The following is an 18,448-nucleotide window of genomic DNA, read 5'->3' as shown; positions in this document are numbered from 1 at the left end:
ATAACTATCAATTTGTATGCATCGATTTGTAATAAAACCATGTGTCTATAAAAAGAATAAATATTTATCTTTTTTTCATTATCTTGTTGTTTTAGACTCCCCATTCAGTGCCTATCACTTTTTTTCTCTCGACATGACCAAGTTTTAGATTACAAAATATTTGGGGCAGGGATTTCTCTAATTCAAAAATAAAGACATCTTCAAATTGAACTCAGTTTCTGGGGATAAGATAGGTTTATTCTATAAAAGAAAAAAGGAGTACTGAAGGAGAAGAATATAAACATCAATTACTTAAAGCACCTGGTGTAAATTAAAATTAAGATAAATCAGTATGAGATCTTTATACACAAGAGAATGTATTTGTTGCTTAAACTGTTTTTGGTGAATGGCTCCCATAAAGGCCAGGTAACAACGAAAATCATATATGATTTCTTTAAAATTAGTCACATTGTAGTCAGCAAAAAATTCTCTGTAGTTATATTCTGCATTCAAATCCAGCCTTCATAAAACTGGCATAAAGTGGTATTGCTGAATACAGAGCTAGGTCCTTGATTTGTAGTGAGTGTAAAACATAAATGTTATTTTAAGATAACACAAGCTGAGGTAACTTAATCAAAGGCCAAGAATATTTGAATAGTTGAATATTTTAATTACATCATATTGATATTAATATGACTAAGCTAGCTTTGGCTCATGAACATTTTTAATTAGATTGTAGGTCAAGCTATTAGTTTACTTTTCAGTCTCACCCAATATATCTTACATTATTTGATTAGGTGATATAAAATTTCTTAAATAATTATATGCAGGTGTGATTGCAAGAATGTTATCCATTTATGTAGCTGGTCACTGGCAACTATTTGGTCCACAATCCTATAATATTTGTAGAAGAAAAGAAAGTAAAACTAATAACTGATTCAAAATTCATCAAAAGTGCTAGAATTTCTATTTTAGCCACTGTGATTAATTATTGCGCTTTCACTTCATTTAGAAAAGAAATAAACTTTAATGTTTTAATAGCACTTCAAACAATCATTCCCCTTGCAAAAAAGCTGGTAGCACATATTTTCCATTTAAATTAATGAAATATGCTAAGTTGCAGGTAGCCTTCTTAATTTTAATCAAAATTTAAGCCAATGTTCTTCATGTTATAAATATACATGAAGCTATGTAATTCAACTGCAAAATATTTAGTTATTTAAATACAATTTGACAATCCACTGAAAAACTAACATTCTTCATTTTTGTATACTGAACATTTTTCCTAGTCTCTGGTGATTGTTAATATTTTACTATTAAAATGCTAAATATTTTGTGGCATTCCAAAAATGTTTGAATCCTTAAATAGAAATGTAACACAATATGTAAAGCTTTATTTCAGGTTGAACAAATGGAATTTTATTATTAGTTACATTGAAAATATAAACATGAGATTAATAGAAATTATTAGGGCTATACTGTGACTCAGAAAAATCTGGAAAGGGGCTTTGAACACACTTGTGACAACCTGAGCACCTGCATCTTTTCCTAGGACCAGGTTGCTGGTCTCTGCAGCAGTCTAAATAGTTGCAAACAGCTACGATATATTCATTTCTAGAACATTCCAGGGCACCTTTCTACAATCAAAGCTAAATCATGACAAAATCCTTTAATGCTACTGTTGTTTTATATGTAAATATGTAACGCTTATACATTATGTATGTCTTTGATTTACCAAACAATTTTATTTAATTTTAAATCAAATATATTCTCTGAAGCAGCAAACCTCAGAGAGCATGCCTAAAAGGTCTGCATGATGAACATGGTATTTAAAAGATTCTTTGGAATCAGATTAAGGTTTTACTTCTGGTCATAATAAAAGCAACCAGGATAAACATAGAAATTTCTATTATACTTATATGTTTTCCTTTTGCAAGGTCTGTGTTCCTGGATTTAGGGTTGGAGTCTATAAATTAGATTTGTTGAAATATTTGTATTATACCTGTATTGATATTTTTCTAAGAAAAAAAAATCTCAGCTGCCAGTTGTCTATTTTGTAGTTTCTGTTGTCATTTTGCTTTTTTTTTAAATGTTATTAGCCAGCCAGAATCATTTCTTTGAGATGGATAGCCATATAAATTGAACAAATACATATAATTGAATATATAAGTAAGTTTGACTTTATAACAACTCAGAACTACCTACAATATCTCAGGAAATTTTGAGATGTACTATCAAATCGGAATAAAGGCTAGCAAAACTATCTTGAATTCCTATCAGAATGGGAATTCAAACTTGAATTGTGCTGCAAATCTTAATACTGGTATAGAACACTTTGCTTAATGGTGTTAATGCTTCAGTAATTAATACAACAAGCACACCAGATAACAAATTTGCAGTAATCTACTTTTGATCAAAATGTGAATTTAAATAGAATTAACAGGGAATAAATAGATGGTGGATGAATCATATCCAAATGATATTTTAACTCTTATGAAACATGTATCTGGGATGTGATGAATTCCTATTGTAGGCACTAGTATGATAGGATGGGTATTTTAATGTTGTAAGCCACTTACATGTAAGTTGGGTGGTTATATAAATTTGTTTAATAAATACATAATAAAATCAATGACTAACTCTCCCTGAAAAAGCAAGAAGTATACATATTTGTAAGCATAACTGTTTTGGGCACCATAGAAGTTCAAATCACCAAACCTCCAAAATTCAAAGTTCTATTTTTACAGCATGTTTTATATTAGAATTGTGAACTATTTAGCAAAATTAACCTAAAATCTGATAGATTCTGTCATGTACTCATCATATGCTAGCTAAATAATAATAAACTTCATAGATTCATTACACCAGTCAAGAAATTGAACCTACCAGTTCCAGCCTAGATTCTCCACTTTTGTTTGAATTGTCAGATAAACTATTGAGTTTCTTTCAATACAGTGGTAATAAAGATGCAGGAAAATCTACAATATCTGATCTTTCCCCTAGCCTAGCTTATTTGTTGCTCATTTCTTAATTGTACTAATTTTGAACAAATTTCATTATATGGCAAATTAATACTGCCATCTTCTCCTGAGAATTCAAATGTCAATGTGTCAGTGTATAGGAGCACCAAAAATAAAAAAAGCAAATCTGGAATCTAGGAGAAATGTTATAATACTTTTGTTAATCTTATATATGTGCGTATAAGTGTGTATTATTTCTACCACTGCTATACCAACCCATATTAGAGATTGTTTCTATTTGGCTCAGTGAAGCAAACTTAGATGAAAACTAAACTGACTGGTACATATGGATTTTGCATCTAGGGGGGAAAAACAGCCATGCAAATAGCCAAAATAATCCTGTGTCATTTTCAGATAATAACAAACACTGCCAAAAGCATCCCTTCTATGCAGTCTAAAAGAAGCTTACCTGTTAATTGAACTAACGCTGGGCACTGTGTCATTATCGCACACTCTTTCTGCTAAAAGTCTGTCCCTGATCTCCCAAGCAAACATGGTGGGATTTTGGCGTTTATATTCTGCAATTTTTTCTACTACTTTGGGTGTGGCAACCTTTGGCTTTGAACCTCCAATAACTCCAGGCTTAATGCTTCCAGTCTCGTAATACCTAGAGGGTGAAAGGCAGAAAAGGAAAGCTTAGGTTTAGAAAGTATTTTAATGCATTTTAAGCCCACCTCCCACCTCCAATAAAGGATAAGAATTTAAGAATGGCACAAATTAGGTTCTCACATTTTTCAATAGCAATATATTAACATATCTTTACTGTATTGCATCACTGATATTAATAATACATTCATTTCTTTTCTTAGATTTTACATAGATAATTTAAGGGGGGTAACTGCAATGATGTTGCATGCTTTTTTTGCCAGCAAAAAAATAAGTTAATATGTCATGCTTGAATTTAAAATTATCTCAAAATCTGTATTATTAATCTATAACAAAATTAAATCAAACCAGTATTTTGACACTGCCGTATTTATAGGAAATTGTCAAAGACATGACACAGGCATAAAATGTTAAAATAGCATCATGAAAAGAATGCATGGGGTACTCCAACGGTCCCATTTTTTTCAAACCCGTTGTAAATTTGAACAGTCATTAAATGAACTATTGTAAGTCCAAGATTACCTTGTCATGACTGAACTTCTGTATGCATTTTGTTAATGCATTTCTGTATTTATTATTAGAGATAAATCCCTTTTTGGGGGGTAGTCTTTATTTCGGACCTAATAAATTGTTAAGCAGGATACTGAAGTTAAATTCAATTGCAGTCTTTCCTGAGTGGTTCCCTGCAAATAAATTTTATTTAATCCCCATTCAGTTTGGCCTACACACTGGGAATTGTGTGGTTGAAATCCAATGTATCTGGAGCTCATCTTTTTGGGAACAATTATCCCAAAACTGTAAGGTTTGTGCAGAATCCTAAGGAAAAATTCCCATCCAGTATGCCTGCTAGCTTTTTAAAGAAGTGACCTGCTGTTCAGTTTCAGTTTGCACAAGCTGTTTATTGATGAAAATTATGTTTAAACCTTTGCATTCTGAGTGGCAGAGCCCCAATTATGGAATTTTCTCCCAAATTCTGCTCAGATTATCCTTGTTCTATCTTCTTTCAGAAAATGAATCTAGTGACTCTTTTTCACCTTTACATTCCTGGGTGACAACTTATTGAGAGCCGGTCTTCTTCTGGGTTAACTACTACTTTGTTTTTCTTAATGAACTTTATTTATTGTATTTATTGTTAGAAAAAACACTTTTCCATTGAAGGCTCCTGTTTTCTGAAATAGGAGATTTGACCTGCCAACCTTTTGTTAGTCTTCCAAAAGTTGGTAAAAATGGCTCTCCTCCAGAGGGCTTTCAAATAATTAATTAAAAGTGCTTCATTAAAATGTTAAGTGTAATTCAAAAACTGTTTTAATTTAAATCGATTTTTATGCTTTTATTATTTTAGTTTATATTATTATGGTATGGATATTTTTATTTCTGTAAATTGCCAAGAATCACAAGATTAAATGGTTTCAAAATCTCATAATTAAACCAGTATTGTGGGTTTTATTATGATGGATTCATTTAATCCTGTTTGCATAATATTTTTGTGAATTGCACTGAGATCCTCTGGCAGGAAGGATGGTACAGAAATAGAATAATAAATAAAATAAAATAACCCCTCTGGTCAAAATTTAATTGTGACTTTCTTGTATATGCAATAATTATCACACAATAATTAACAATGTGTTTATACCTAACAACAATTATTCATTTATTAATTCAATTAATCAATTTTTAGAGCCACTCAATTGTCAAGAGACTCAAGGCAGTGCTTGAATAAGAAATAAGAACATTTAGATGCTTTACAGAATAATTTTCCTGCTTTGATCACATTATCTGACTTTAATCTAGTTAAACTAAAAAAAAGTTCATTTTAAACCAATGTATTCTCTTCAAACCCAATAGAAATCAATCAGATTTAATGCAGGCATTTTTCATGTCACTCCCAATTTATGAAATGGAACTTTTGCAGTATATAATGCTTAATTTCCTGCCTTAGGCTTTGCTGATTAATAACTTATTGTTGCATCTCAATTTTCACTATGAAAATTCTGGAAGCAATTGATACCAATATTTAAGAGCTAGGTACCATTTTAGAATGATTAGACATTACTTTTTAAAGCACCTCAGAATTATTAAACTATATTCTCACTGTTAGGGTGCTAAAAGTGAGAAAAATGGCTGGCTAAAAGAAAGTGTGGCAGTAGCAAGAGACGTAATGCATTTTAACTGGTCTGACATTTTGTTGCCTGGGGATACGGCAAGTAGCATCACCCATGCAGGAAAACAAAGTATATCATATCCAAAGTCAGTCAAATTGCACTGTCAGTATGAGGTAGAAAACATTTCTCCCCAATACAACCAGTAAAAATACAATAATAGCAGATTAATAACAATTGGCCCTCTTTGTGATACTTGACATTTACCCTTAAATCGGCTGCTTTAATGAGCTCAATAGCAGGCTATGGCCCTATTTAAACCATTGCTGTTACACTACTGAAAGAAAGACAGTTTGGACCTGATTTGAGATCAGTCAGTAAAAAATGCCTTGCATTAAAAAAAAAAAAGTAAATGATCATTGGGATTTGATTTTTTTTTAAATAAATTTTATTGATTAAAACAGACCAACAACACATACATAAATGTAAGAGAGAAAAAGAAAGGAAGAAGAAAATAGAAAGAAAAAGATAGAAAACAATTAAAAAAAAATTCATCTTCAACAGTTTGTGAGACCTCCTTTTTATCCTTATTTTATGCCATATACACACTTATTCCTTACATATATCTGTATATCACTACTGTGGTTCTATCCTATCCTCTTTTGCCTTTTAGTGCGAAATCTATCTTTGGTCTATCCATTTGTACCAGCAGTTCCAGCTGTTGTAGTATATTGAACTGTCTTTATTTTTTAATGCCAAGGTTAATTTGTCTATTTCTGCACAACTTGAAATTTTTTGAATAATCATCTCCTCTGATGGAACATGAGGCTGTTTCCAACATTGTGCAAAAGCCAATCTGGCCGCTGTCAAAATATGTATTATTATATATTTCACTTTTTTTGGTATTTGTTTATCAAAGATCCCTAACAGAAAGGACTCTGGTTTGAATTCGATCTGTTCTCTTGTCATTTCCTCCAGCCAATTTTTAATTTTCTGCCAATATTTTTGAGCTTCTGTACAGGACCACCACATATGGAAGAAAGTTCCCTGGGTTTTTTTTGAATTTCCAGCAATTCGGACTCATATTGGGGTGCATCTTCGCTAATCTCGAAGGAGGAAGGTGCCATCTATAAAACATTTTATAGGCATTTTCTTTGTATGCTACCGATTTTGTAATTTTATTATTTCTACCCCAGACCTTTTCCCATTCTGTTATGGTGATACTACGTCCGGGGATTTGATTTTTTTATCCTAATGTTATCACCCCAGTTTTTCCCTGGAGAAAGTAATGACTAATATTTACTTTGTGTCATGACCAAACACAACAATACAAACTGAATTATTTTACAAATTAATATACAGTTGAAGAAAGCTATATCTTTCCAATCCTGGACTGACAGGAAAAGACTCACATTCAGGTTGTGGTTACTTCTGGAATTCATCATGCTGTCCACTTACACATACCTTCAGTAATAATATTCTCAAGCACTATTGGCCACAGATTCATAACTCCTATCAAATTATTGTTATATAGTTATATTTCCAACTATTACTTTTGCCCCATGGTTGAACTTAAAAGTTGTAAATTAAGAAATACTGGTTCCCAAAATGGAATGAAACTTCATATATAACTGACTTCTCTTTTTTTTTTTTGTTTAAGATGCACACACAGAGAAGGAAAGAGTGTTCTCCAATTACACTGACATTTTATGAATTGTAATTATTACTTATGAAAATAATGAGCTATGAAATTTCAATTTATTGTTGACAACTTAAGTGACAAAGCTCCAGAACTTGATTCTTAATTCCATAATAGTGCAAATACCTCTAAAGACAAATCCATTCTGAAACGTTAAAACAATTACATGTTCTTTCTGACCTGTTTATTTGTTTCAGTCATTGATACTAATAAAAATGATTATTTAGCCTTCCGAGAGAATTGAAGAAGGAAAAATAAAACAGGATACCACAAAACCAACTGCTGCCATTAAGAAATAGGACTTAACATTCCAGAAATATTAATGTTCTGGTCTAATATAAAAAATAAAATATATGAAAACGTATAATTGTATATTAGTGCTGACTTTTATTTTCCTTGTATTTACCAGCTTGCCTTTTTTAAGAAATATACATTGCATTACAACTTTTAACACTTCAGTCTTAAGGCTATTTATCGAAAAGCAGTCCTGCTAAAATCAGAATATTTCCAGAATAAATTATCTTTTGGAATTCAATATTAGAATACACCCACACCTGCACATATGAAGTTATATTTCTCTGTATATAAACCTAAACCAACTGTATTTCATTCTCTGATTTATACTTATATCAAATAATTGCAAAGAAAAAAGATCAATTTTTTTATATTTGTTGACCTTCTGTATGTCTTCTGTTGATTGACAGTCAACACAAAGTATAGAGATAAATCAGATTCATAGCTATATTTAATGTGTTAAACATCATGCTTTAATATCAGTGGGAAAGCTTTGCTCCCACAATTAAAGAATTAGATTAAAGAATACATTTTTAATGAATTATAATTTTTAGCAAAGTATTTAAAATAAAAGTTCTGCTCGAGTTCATTAGAAATTGTACTTTTGGTTTTCAGTACTAGGTCCAGACCTTCACACCTATGTACTATGGCTAGCTAGTAAAGAAGAAGTAATAGAAGTGATTTAAAAAATGTCATGTGGGGAAAGTATATAAAAAATAACAGTTTTGTCTTGTACATATGTAATAAAATTTAATAAAATCTATTATGTTCATTTTTGTCATTGTTCCAAGTAGATTCAGGCAAGATTGTTACATAGGTGATCAAATATTGACTTTTTCTAACTTTTGCAAATGTAAAAACTTATCTATTCAGGTGAGGGGAAACAATACATCGATATCCATAATACCTAAAACACTGACAAATTTTAGGATGAAAGATTTTTATTTAGGCAAAAATATTGCTAATGTAATGGAAATCAGTGTGGTACATCTACAAACTACCTTTGGTGAGAACAATTAACTAATTAGTTCTAATTTATTTTTCCCTTATACAAATTTAATGTGTATGTCCAATCTTATTTTTTTTTTAAAAAAAAAAAACAAGTTTTATTTTCAAGACAAACAATACATAGATACACATAAAACAAAACATAAAAGCATAAAAAATCTTATTAAATCAAGAAAAAACTCATTGAAGCATTATATTGATGTTCAAAATCATGATGCTGTCTCAGACATACCATTTCTCAATCTACATTTATATTATTGGAAATTGTTCTCTTTGCTTTTTTTAAATAAATGTTATGTTGTTGCATTGCTTAGATCAGAACAACAAAATTGAAGTATCATTAATACTATTGCATTATTTGTATATGCAATTTGTCCTTATTTCCAATTTAATTCCATTGCAAAATAAAATATTCATTTTTATATATATAATTACAAAAAGGAATTCTAAACTATCCATTTAATAGGCAAAACCAGGGCTTGACTTCTCACAATTGTTTTGTTCGGTAAGTCTTATAGCCAAGAAAATGATTTGTACTGCAGTTTAAAACCTCAGTCAAATGTACATTTAAATATTAAAGCCAGAAGTTCATGGACTTCAGTTCATTTACTTGAAAGTGGTCTCAAAGAAGCCAGTAGAATTATTGCTAAATTAGCATGGATTGGATTGCAGAAAGAAAACAAATTTCCTTTCACTTAGCAGTAATTTCCTGCCATTTTTCAGGTGAGTTCAGAGGTTCAGTAGGAAGCTTATGATACATGTTACCGTAATCAAGAATATAACTATAAAGCATTTTCCAGCCACATTCTTCAACTATTCTTATTATTGGCTTAGTCACCTTTCTGCTAGCTGAACTGCTTCTTAGAATAACTCCAACACACAAACAGCATGCATTATTATTATTCTTTTTAGAATTGGTCTGATTCACTTTGATCTGCTTTTACCTGCCAAGAATTTTGCTGACGCAGCCATGGCTGACTCGCAATTGCCTGGAGATGTCGCAAGGTCGGACACCTTGATGGGCTAGTTCCACAATCCTTTGGCGAACAACGTCAGGCAGCGGCCGACCATTCACAAAAACACCCCCTAATTGATTCACTCCTCCATGTCCTGAAAGATATGGGGGGAAATAAACAAAAAACAAGCAGAGAAAAAAATACATCTTTGTGACTGTTTAGAAAATGCTTTAAAAGGCTTCCTGTAGCTATGGCTTCCTGTCTACCATTAAGCACTGAATAACTTCTTCATAAGAGTTTGGGCATTTCTGAAATGCTGGTTATGGTTTATTTGCTCAGAGGACGATGAACAATGTTATTTACTAAAACCTAATTTGACACTGATAGCAATTTTACACTTGTGTAACTCTAATTACTTCAATAATTATCCAGGATTATGTGGCATGAGATTCAGGCCTCCAATTTGGAAAAATAAATCTCTCAAAAGTTATTTTTAGGCCAGCCCGCAACTCATCTGGCACCAAAAAATTACGAATGATAGCTATCAAATTTAAGGTGTAAATCTGAAGCTAAAATTCTTAGCATGCTTGTTTTAATACCATTAAATTCAATCAGATTTACTTACATGTAAATATGTTTACAGTAAATGTGCCGGTCTAACTTTGATGGTAAATAAAGCCAAGCCATGGTCATCTCTGGAGGAAATAGGGCCAAATTTAGAAAGGTGGCTCCATTGATGGGACTTCCAAAAGTAATCTGTTTTTCTTTCAATATCATAGCTCAGTTATTAATGCCTTATATAAATGTGTCTCTGTGTGAAATAACTTCAGATTTACATGTTTTACAATGCCTATGAAAATATTAAGGCACTATATTGTGTGGCTGAGCAAGACAGGATTATTTTTCCCCTATATGTACATTTTCACTATTTTTTTTAATAAATTGAAACATCTGATATAAAGTGGTTTCCAACTAGATAAATAGTAGCTAACTGGATAAAACCAATAAGCATGAAATACAGTGCCATGGAATAGTGAGAAAATATAATTAACTCTAAATTTGTTCATCAGACAAACTATGATAAAGAAGTAGCAATGTTGAACACAAATAATTGCAAGAGCCAACATTATTGGCAATATTGAATAAAGTAATTTCTCTATTTACAGAAGGCTTGAACTGAACACAATCTACTAACTCTGCATTAAATAAAAATCTAGCTAACTATATCATCCATGTTTATTAAGCCCAACAATGTTACTATTGATAAACCTGACAGGGTCTGTATATATCTTCCAAAACTAATATATAGTGAAAGTCCATTATTACTTGTTAAAGATTAATTTGAATAAGCAAGATTAACTGAAAAATTGTGTTTTGCCCCAGAACTGGTTTAGCAAGTTTTATATTTATTGTTTTGTTTGAATTACTAATATTTTATTTGATCTTTAGAACATTGTCCAAGGAAAGAAGGAAAGAATAGGTAAACCAAAATTAAAAGTATACTTTAGCAGATTGTCAAAAGAATAGAATGTTCAGGTGCTGTTTTATTATCATTAACCATGACTCTGATATTAAGAGAATTATTGTTCAGTGTCTTAATTGCACAGTTTTAAAAATCCCTCAAAATTACAATGTCTTTGCAAAGGGATAGCAAATTTCAGCTCATAAAAATGCAATCTATAAATATAACCTTTATAGATTTACAACCCCAATTAGAAGTGCAGCAATTTGGAAATAAATTTAATTTATCAGTTAATGTGGACTGTATATTACTCTGATCTGGAAGTGTGCGTAAATTTCTTCGGTGAAACAGTTTGCTGTCAAGGGAATCAACCTAAAGTTAGTGAAACTGAGTCAAAACTAGTTAAACAAAGCAAGATAGTACACACTGTAGTTTTCTAAAGCTAACAGATTTGCAGCCAATAATACATTGTATTATTGCTTCAATGTATCAAAAATACAGTATATTTAAACATAAGGTTAAATAGAATAGGAAGTGGAGGGAGAGGGAGAGAAAGAGAGAAGTATAAAAACAGAGAGAAAATCCATTATATCTTGAGTTAGAACTTCCATTAAAGCTAGGAAAGGCTTTAATTCTACAATAATTGCAGTTCCTATACACAATTTCAGTCAGATCTGTTAATAAAAGACAGCAAACAGCTGCTGTACTGCTTAAAACTCAGCCAGTATTTGTGGGGTTTAAGCAGTTTGACATATTGTACAGAACTGTAGCCTAGCTGAATAAATCAGCAAGGCTCTATGCTGCGATTTGCAGAAGCAAATGTAAAAATTGCATTTCCAGAATTGCATATATTAACTTTTATCTTTATGGAAAAATAAGAAAATAAACTAAAGAGCACAAGTGATAGTCAAATCAATGACCAAGTCTAAAAAAGCTGACATTCATACATACTTGATGTGTGTGGTGTGTGTATAGATGGTTGCTCTACCTTCCCAAACTTAGTCAGGTTCCAATAATCAAGGGAAGGAGGGAGGGAGGGAGGACAGAAGGATGGAAGGAAGGAAGGAAGTCACTCTAAAGAGAGCAGAAAAGAATGCCAAGGAAATAAAACAATACAAAAATAGAGCTTCCTCTATTTTTTCCTGTGGGCTGAATCTGCAGTTGCACTGACATTAAATGGTAAAAATGCAAGTAGTGGTAAAAAAAAATATCTGCACAGGTATATATGCCCTTCCAGAATTTGTGTGATTGTGAGCTCCAGATTTACACTGCTCATCTTTTTGATGGATAAGCATTTGGAATGGCAAGGGAATTACTAGTTCCAATAAAAAGAAACTCCCATCATCATCGGTGGGAGTTTTCCCTGTAACCTTTTTCTATTATCACACATAAATTCTCTCTTAGCAGTAGATGTCTTCAGTATTTAAAAGTAACACAGGGAGTGAGAAGAAAGATTTAACAGGCCAAAGCTTCCTTGCTTTTAAGGAAATAGCCCAGCACATAAGAAAGATAATCCAATCCAGTTTAATTGCATACAATGAAAATAGTTTCACTTCTATGAACAACTGATTTGTCCCAGAGAGAAAATCAGCTTGAATCCTTACAAATTTTGAGAAAATAATTAGTTACTCCAAATATTTCCACAGAAGAATCTGTGGGGCATGTGCATTGCACAAGTGCTGCAGTGTGCCATGTGTGTGTGTGTAATATTTTTTTTTCCAGGGTGTTAGGTAACATGCTGGTGGTGGACAGCAATTTGTGTTGGACAAATATAGACAATTCTCTCTAAAATTAATGTTTGTAACTTATGCATCTTTGGGTCATTAAAGTGTTAGCTAAATAATCTCCAAACCCCAAGACAAGACCTCTGCAGAGGCATTAAAGAGGCCAGTTAATCTTTGAGCCTTAAATTGCTTGAATATACATATATAAATGCTGGTGCTCCTCTTGAAGTGTGAATAACAGCTGGAATGCATGTTTGTGAATGAGTGAAAAAACGAACATATGTATTCTTCTGACACCTTAACACTCTTCTGCCTGCCTAGTCCAGTTTAGTGAGGAAATTTTAGACATTTTGATCACCTGCAGAGTATTATCTGAAGTTCATCCTCAAGACTTTCCTGCTGTTATAAAGTTCAGCTGACTCAGCACAAGATAATAGCAAAGGAACAGCTTGATCCCTCTACAATAAAATGCCAAATACTTTTCAATTTCTCCATGCATTTCGGTTTTCTCAAAACACAAATATTTGATAGGTGAGCAGAATTTATGTTTCTTGCTGAAATTTGAAAGCTCAAAGGTGGTCAATATGGATGTAACTGAGAGTCTGGTTTGGAAACTCAACAACTCTTTGCATTTTGAGCAAACCATCACAAGGTAAGCCAATCTTGTCTCAATCTGATTTTTTCCCCCCCAAGTATGCCTTTTCACAAACAAATTGTCAGCACATCAGAAAACAGTGTGCTCAAAAGAATAAAAGTTGGTGAAAGAACTAGCCACGAGAGACAACTGGCCTTAACTGATGAAGGAGGAGGATCTTGGAGTCTGTTAAAAATGGTTTAAGACTTCTTTTCCGCATTGCTGATAACCACCTAACTCTACCCTGCTAAAAGGTGCGGGGGGGGGAGTGGGGACACGTCAGTTCCAGCTAATTCTTCAAGTGACTCCGTTGTCCAAAACACGGCTTTCTTCCTAGAGCAAATCTAGGCAAGGCATTGTGCCGAAAAGATTCATAGTGGGGGAAACGGACAGCGGATGGACGCCCCAGGAAGCTCGCCTAAGATTCTTCTTCTGTGGACAAGATGCTCCTAAAATGGAACATTTATCCAGACCTGATGCTTCTGATAAGAAGAAGAAAAACGTAGGTTTGTTTTCTCTGCAAGATCGAACGCGTGCCGCGGTTGCCTCGGCTTTAACTCGGACCGAGAACGAGATCCCAACCACCACGACCCCGAAGATTGCAAAAGGTTGCTTTTGCGTGTGACTTTTAAAGCGGGCGTGTGCGTGTTTTCTTTACAAGCAGTTGTTCACAAGCCCTTGTTTAAAAGGCCCAGGTCAAAAGATCCCTTCGCTTCGAGGGAGTTATTTAGGAGACAGGCGAAAGGAAAGGCAAACCTTTAAAGAAGACGACTACGCTGGGTTTTTAAAGCCAGCCCTTTCTGCGGTAAATTATTTCCTTTAGAGAAGGGGTTAGTTTGTCTGGGGCGTTACAGAGAAGTTTCAGCGCCTCCCGTTTATTTTTAAGTGTTTTCTGACAAGGAATGCAACGTGGCAATGCTGTACAGTACATGACTACATGCCACGTTTTCATCCTCTACCTTCCACTTTTGGAAAAACAACTTGCTATTTCTCCCCTATCCCCGGAGGGAGAGAGGGAGGGAGGGAGAGGGAGAGGGAGAGGGAGAGAGAGAGAGAGAGAGAGAGAGAGAGAGAGAGAGAGAGAGAGAGAGAGAGAGAGATATTTAAATAACTACCACCAATGCATTGATTGGGGTCAGGGAGGGGGAGAGAGAGAAGTATAAAACTCAGTTTGGATTGGATGCTCTTTCCCCATCCCCCCCAAATTGACAGTACACTTGTACCAGTTTGTTTTTGTTGTCCTTACATTCCTGCAGAAGATACCGATTTATCATTGTTTAGGTTAATGGAGGATCCTTTCCCCGCAGCTTCCTCACTCAGCCTCTCTTCAAATTAACACAAAGGAATTTCCGGGGGGGGACGGCAGGCAGTAGGAACATTTCTGCCCCCATAATTTAAATATGGAAATGTTGTTTGCCTGCAGTTAGATGCCTCTCATAAAATCCCCAAATCCTTTTTGGTTCTGTTTGGCTTCGGATAAGCATTTCCTACAAATTTCAAATTGGGATAGTGCCACCCAAATAGTACCTTTCCTATGAAGGTGAACGGTATATACTCGCCAACAGTTTCACATCCGAGTTCTCTATCTTGTGCTTACTCTGTGTACCCAATGGGGAAGCATGAAATGGTTTCGTAGAGCAAACGATTAGGTAGATAAATAGATAACACAAAAGAACACTTGTCTTCCTTAAAAGCCTGCTGCACGTAAGAGAAATGTGTTTGGTTCTCTCCTAGGTTTCCTTGAAATCTCTGGATCTAATCCAGCATTTAACTCACCGTGAGAAACGATGTCATTTCTCATAACCCTGTGTTAATGAAAAATCTCCTCCAGCCCTCTCAGGCACAGCAAATCCCAAGCAAATATATTATCCATGGCTGCTAACTTAAAACAGCCGAGTCCAAACATATAAGGCTATTTTTAAACACGCCATTACGACTAATTTGTTGTTGCCGTGAGAAGGAGAAGAAGCAGCTTCAGCTCTTCTCGTCGTTTTAGAGCCCACGCGCAGGAAACATCAACAGATTACACACTTTTTGGTTTAAGGGCTTGGTATATATTCAGGATTATTTCAGAGATTCCTTAGAAGGGCATTCAACTCAGCTGGACTGTGGTAATCCTATCTACTAGCATTAATTTCAAATATTTTTCCATTATATATATACTCTCTTACAAAGTTCAAGTCGCCCAGTTGGAATATATGTGTGTGTGTATAGACACACACACTAATACACACACACACATAATATATATTCCAGCTGGGCGACTTGAACTTTGTAAGAGAGCGAAAGCCAGAGAAAGAGCTGCAACGGGTAGACAGAATCAAAATATATGGAAGAGAAATAAAATATATTGAATGAGAGGAGAAAGAAAATGCAGGATATAGGGAAGTACTAAGTAGGTAGCTGTATAAATGTAGGTCCATTTGAAATCAGTGCGACTTACGCGCCGACACTTTTAAGTGAATAGCGCCTGCAAGATAACTGGATCCCTTTTTGCTCTTGTCCCGGGTCTCTTTTCTTGCTCTAATAATAATTGGGCTGGAGATATTTTTAAGGCCGCCAGGTCCTAGAACCCGCGAATGAGTTCTTTAAAAATTAAATCAGTGTAAACCCACTTTGGTCGAAGAGCCCCAGATGGGTGGAGAAGGAGTTACAGCGCACGTTTAGTTCAAACCCTCCCATGGAAATCAACGGGGAGCTTCGCAACCGTCTCCCTTCAACCGGATCGCGTCCTCAATAATAACGTTGCATTAGCTTAAAAGGTGTGTCGTGGTTTGCACGGGAAGGGAGCGAGCGGGGCCGTTTTAGGTTTAGTTTCTTTTTGCTTGGGGTTGGCTTTAAACTCCTTCGAAATCGCCAGGGGAATAAAAAGCCGTAGTTGAAGGAGGTTGCGAACTGCCAGCGCGGCCGGCTCTAACCTCCTGAGCTAGCTCGGAGAAGCCGCTCCGATGCCGCTGTGCTTCTCTCCAGCGATGCCCAAAAGTGTCTCGGCTCCAGCAGCCTCCCCTCCTCCCTCTCTTCCTCCCTCCCTCCCTCTCTCTTTCTCTCTCTCCCTCCCACTTCAATAAACAAACACTCTGGGCTGCTGGGGGGGGGGGGAGCGCGGCTAAGACACGCCGGCAGCTTGGTGCCGAAAGCCAGAGAGAGAGAGAGAGGGAGGGGGAAAAAACCACGGAACCAGCCGCCTCTACTTACTATGCATCGCTGCAAACGGGTCGTGCTTACAGTGTATCTCCATCTGGGCTGGCGATCCAGGCTGCTCGAGGCAAGCTGAGCCGGGGGACGGGAGGGTGTGGATGGAAAAAAAAAATTGTTTTCGCTTTCAGAGCAGCTTAAGTTACACTCCTTAGCACCACTTTGTGTTGCCCGGGGGATTGAGCGCTTTATTTACAAGTGTTGCTTGCAATAATGTTGTTTCTTTTAAAAAAAATAAACGCACAATAATAATAATAATAATATTAATAATAATAATTTAAAAAAAAGAAAAGAAAAGCCCGAAAGACACGCCGGGACTTCAGAGACAAGATCTCTCTCTCCAAGCACAAGAGCCAAAGAACCACAGAAATCCTCAGGGAAGTTATTCCTTTCATACGGAAGGGGCTTGAGGGGGGGGGGGTGGACTCGGGTTCTCCGGACGCCACCGGCGAGGCTGGATTGCTTGAATCTTCGTCGTCGTCTTCGTCGTCCCTTCCCTCCCCCCCTTTCCCCCTTCCGAGCTGGACAGTCTCCCACCGCAAAAGGTTGTCTCCGGTTAGTTTCTCTGCCTGGGGACGAGCAGCGGCGCCTTTATTTCCCCCGCCTCCAGAAGGAGAGGGCCATGGATCCGGTCTTGCGGTCGGAGGGAAGACAACCCTCCCCGGGAAGAGCCCAGCCAAAGGAAATCTTCCACGGCGAAGCAAGAGGAGGCAGGCAGGGACCGAGCACCTGCCAAGCAGCTATTGCCAAGCTTTATCCCGGGTGTTGCAGGTGGGTGGGTGGGTGGGTGTTTGCGGGGGGAGGTGTCACTTTTCAGCATTCATCCATCCATCCACCCATCTTTTCTTTTCCCTTCTTTTTTTTCTTGCTTTCGGAAGATAATCAGAGCGGCGTCTCCGGCGAAGGCAAGGCTAGCTTAGGGGGGCGAGGAAGGTGCCCTGGGTCAGTCTTTGTTTGAGGAGCGGCGGTGGTTTGCCGGGCATGTGCGGCTGCCCCCCACCACACACACACACACATACACTCCTCCCTTTCTCCTCTTTCGCCGTCTCTTTTTCTTTGCCCGGCTTGCAGTCCCGACCGGAGGAGGCGATCAGCTGAGGCCGAGCCTCCGAAGAGAGTCGAAGAGACGGGCTGCTTTCCCGGAGTGGAGGCGGGCTGTGGGGTAACCGCCTCCCGACCCGGAGGGGGGTCCCAAGTCTGGAAGAAGAAGAAGAGGAAGAAGAAAAGGAGGCAAAGCCCGTTTGGCTCCGCCACCTCTGCTCCGTTTGCTAGAAGTCGGGTGGCAGAAGAAGTTGGCGGGAAGTTGCGCTTGGAGAGACGCCAAAGGAGACGAGGAGGAAGCAGCACCGGCGGCGGCGGCGGCGGCGGCAGCAGCACAAGCGTGCCAGCGGCATCCCCGCCGCGCGAGAGAGAAGAGCGCGAAGGAGGGAGAGAGGCGTGTTTTGCTTGTGGCGCGCGCCACGCTTTCTACCTCACGCGCCTTTCCGCTCGCGCTTAAAGTTTGCCCCTCTCTTTCTCTCTCTCTCTCTCTCTCCCTCCCTCCCTCCCTCCTCAGGCAGCCAGGGCTGCGCTCCCCGACCCCCCCGCTGCCCCAGCAGCGCGCGCGCGCGTGCGCCTGCGCGCCCCGACCTCGCCTCGCGAAGGGTCCGCTTCCCTCAGCCCGGCTGCGGAAAAGAGGAAAGCAGGGGAGCAGGTAGAACCGGCCGGCTCCGAGTGGTCTCTATGTGTAGGTGTGGGTATGTGCGTGCGTGCGTGCGGGTGCGCATCTGCCT

The 18,448-nt window shown here is 36.8% G+C and overlaps 1 protein-coding gene across 1 annotated transcript in view; it reads right to left on the bottom strand.

Moving 5' to 3' along the window:
• The window catches only part of PAX5 (paired box 5), a 243,846-nt gene that overhangs the window by 205,683 nt on the left and 19,715 nt on the right, over positions 1 to 18,448 (bottom strand). The window contains exons 2-3 of the mRNA XM_087957413.1: positions 9,650 to 9,815; positions 3,409 to 3,606 (exon numbers count right to left, since the gene is read on the bottom strand). Coding sequence (XP_087813539.1) covers positions 3,409 to 3,606; positions 9,650 to 9,815 — 364 coding nt within the window. The remainder of the gene's footprint in view (positions 1 to 3,408; positions 3,607 to 9,649; positions 9,816 to 18,448) is intronic.

Source organism: Notechis scutatus, chromosome 2 (assembly GCF_049901735.1).
Source record: "Notechis scutatus isolate UNSWTSFEM ecotype Mainland chromosome 2, rNotScu1.2, whole genome shotgun sequence".
Lineage (NCBI taxonomy): Eukaryota > Metazoa > Chordata > Lepidosauria > Squamata > Elapidae > Notechis > Notechis scutatus.
The sequence above is the reverse complement of the archived record's forward strand: the minus strand, read 5'-3'. Positions and strand labels throughout refer to the sequence as shown.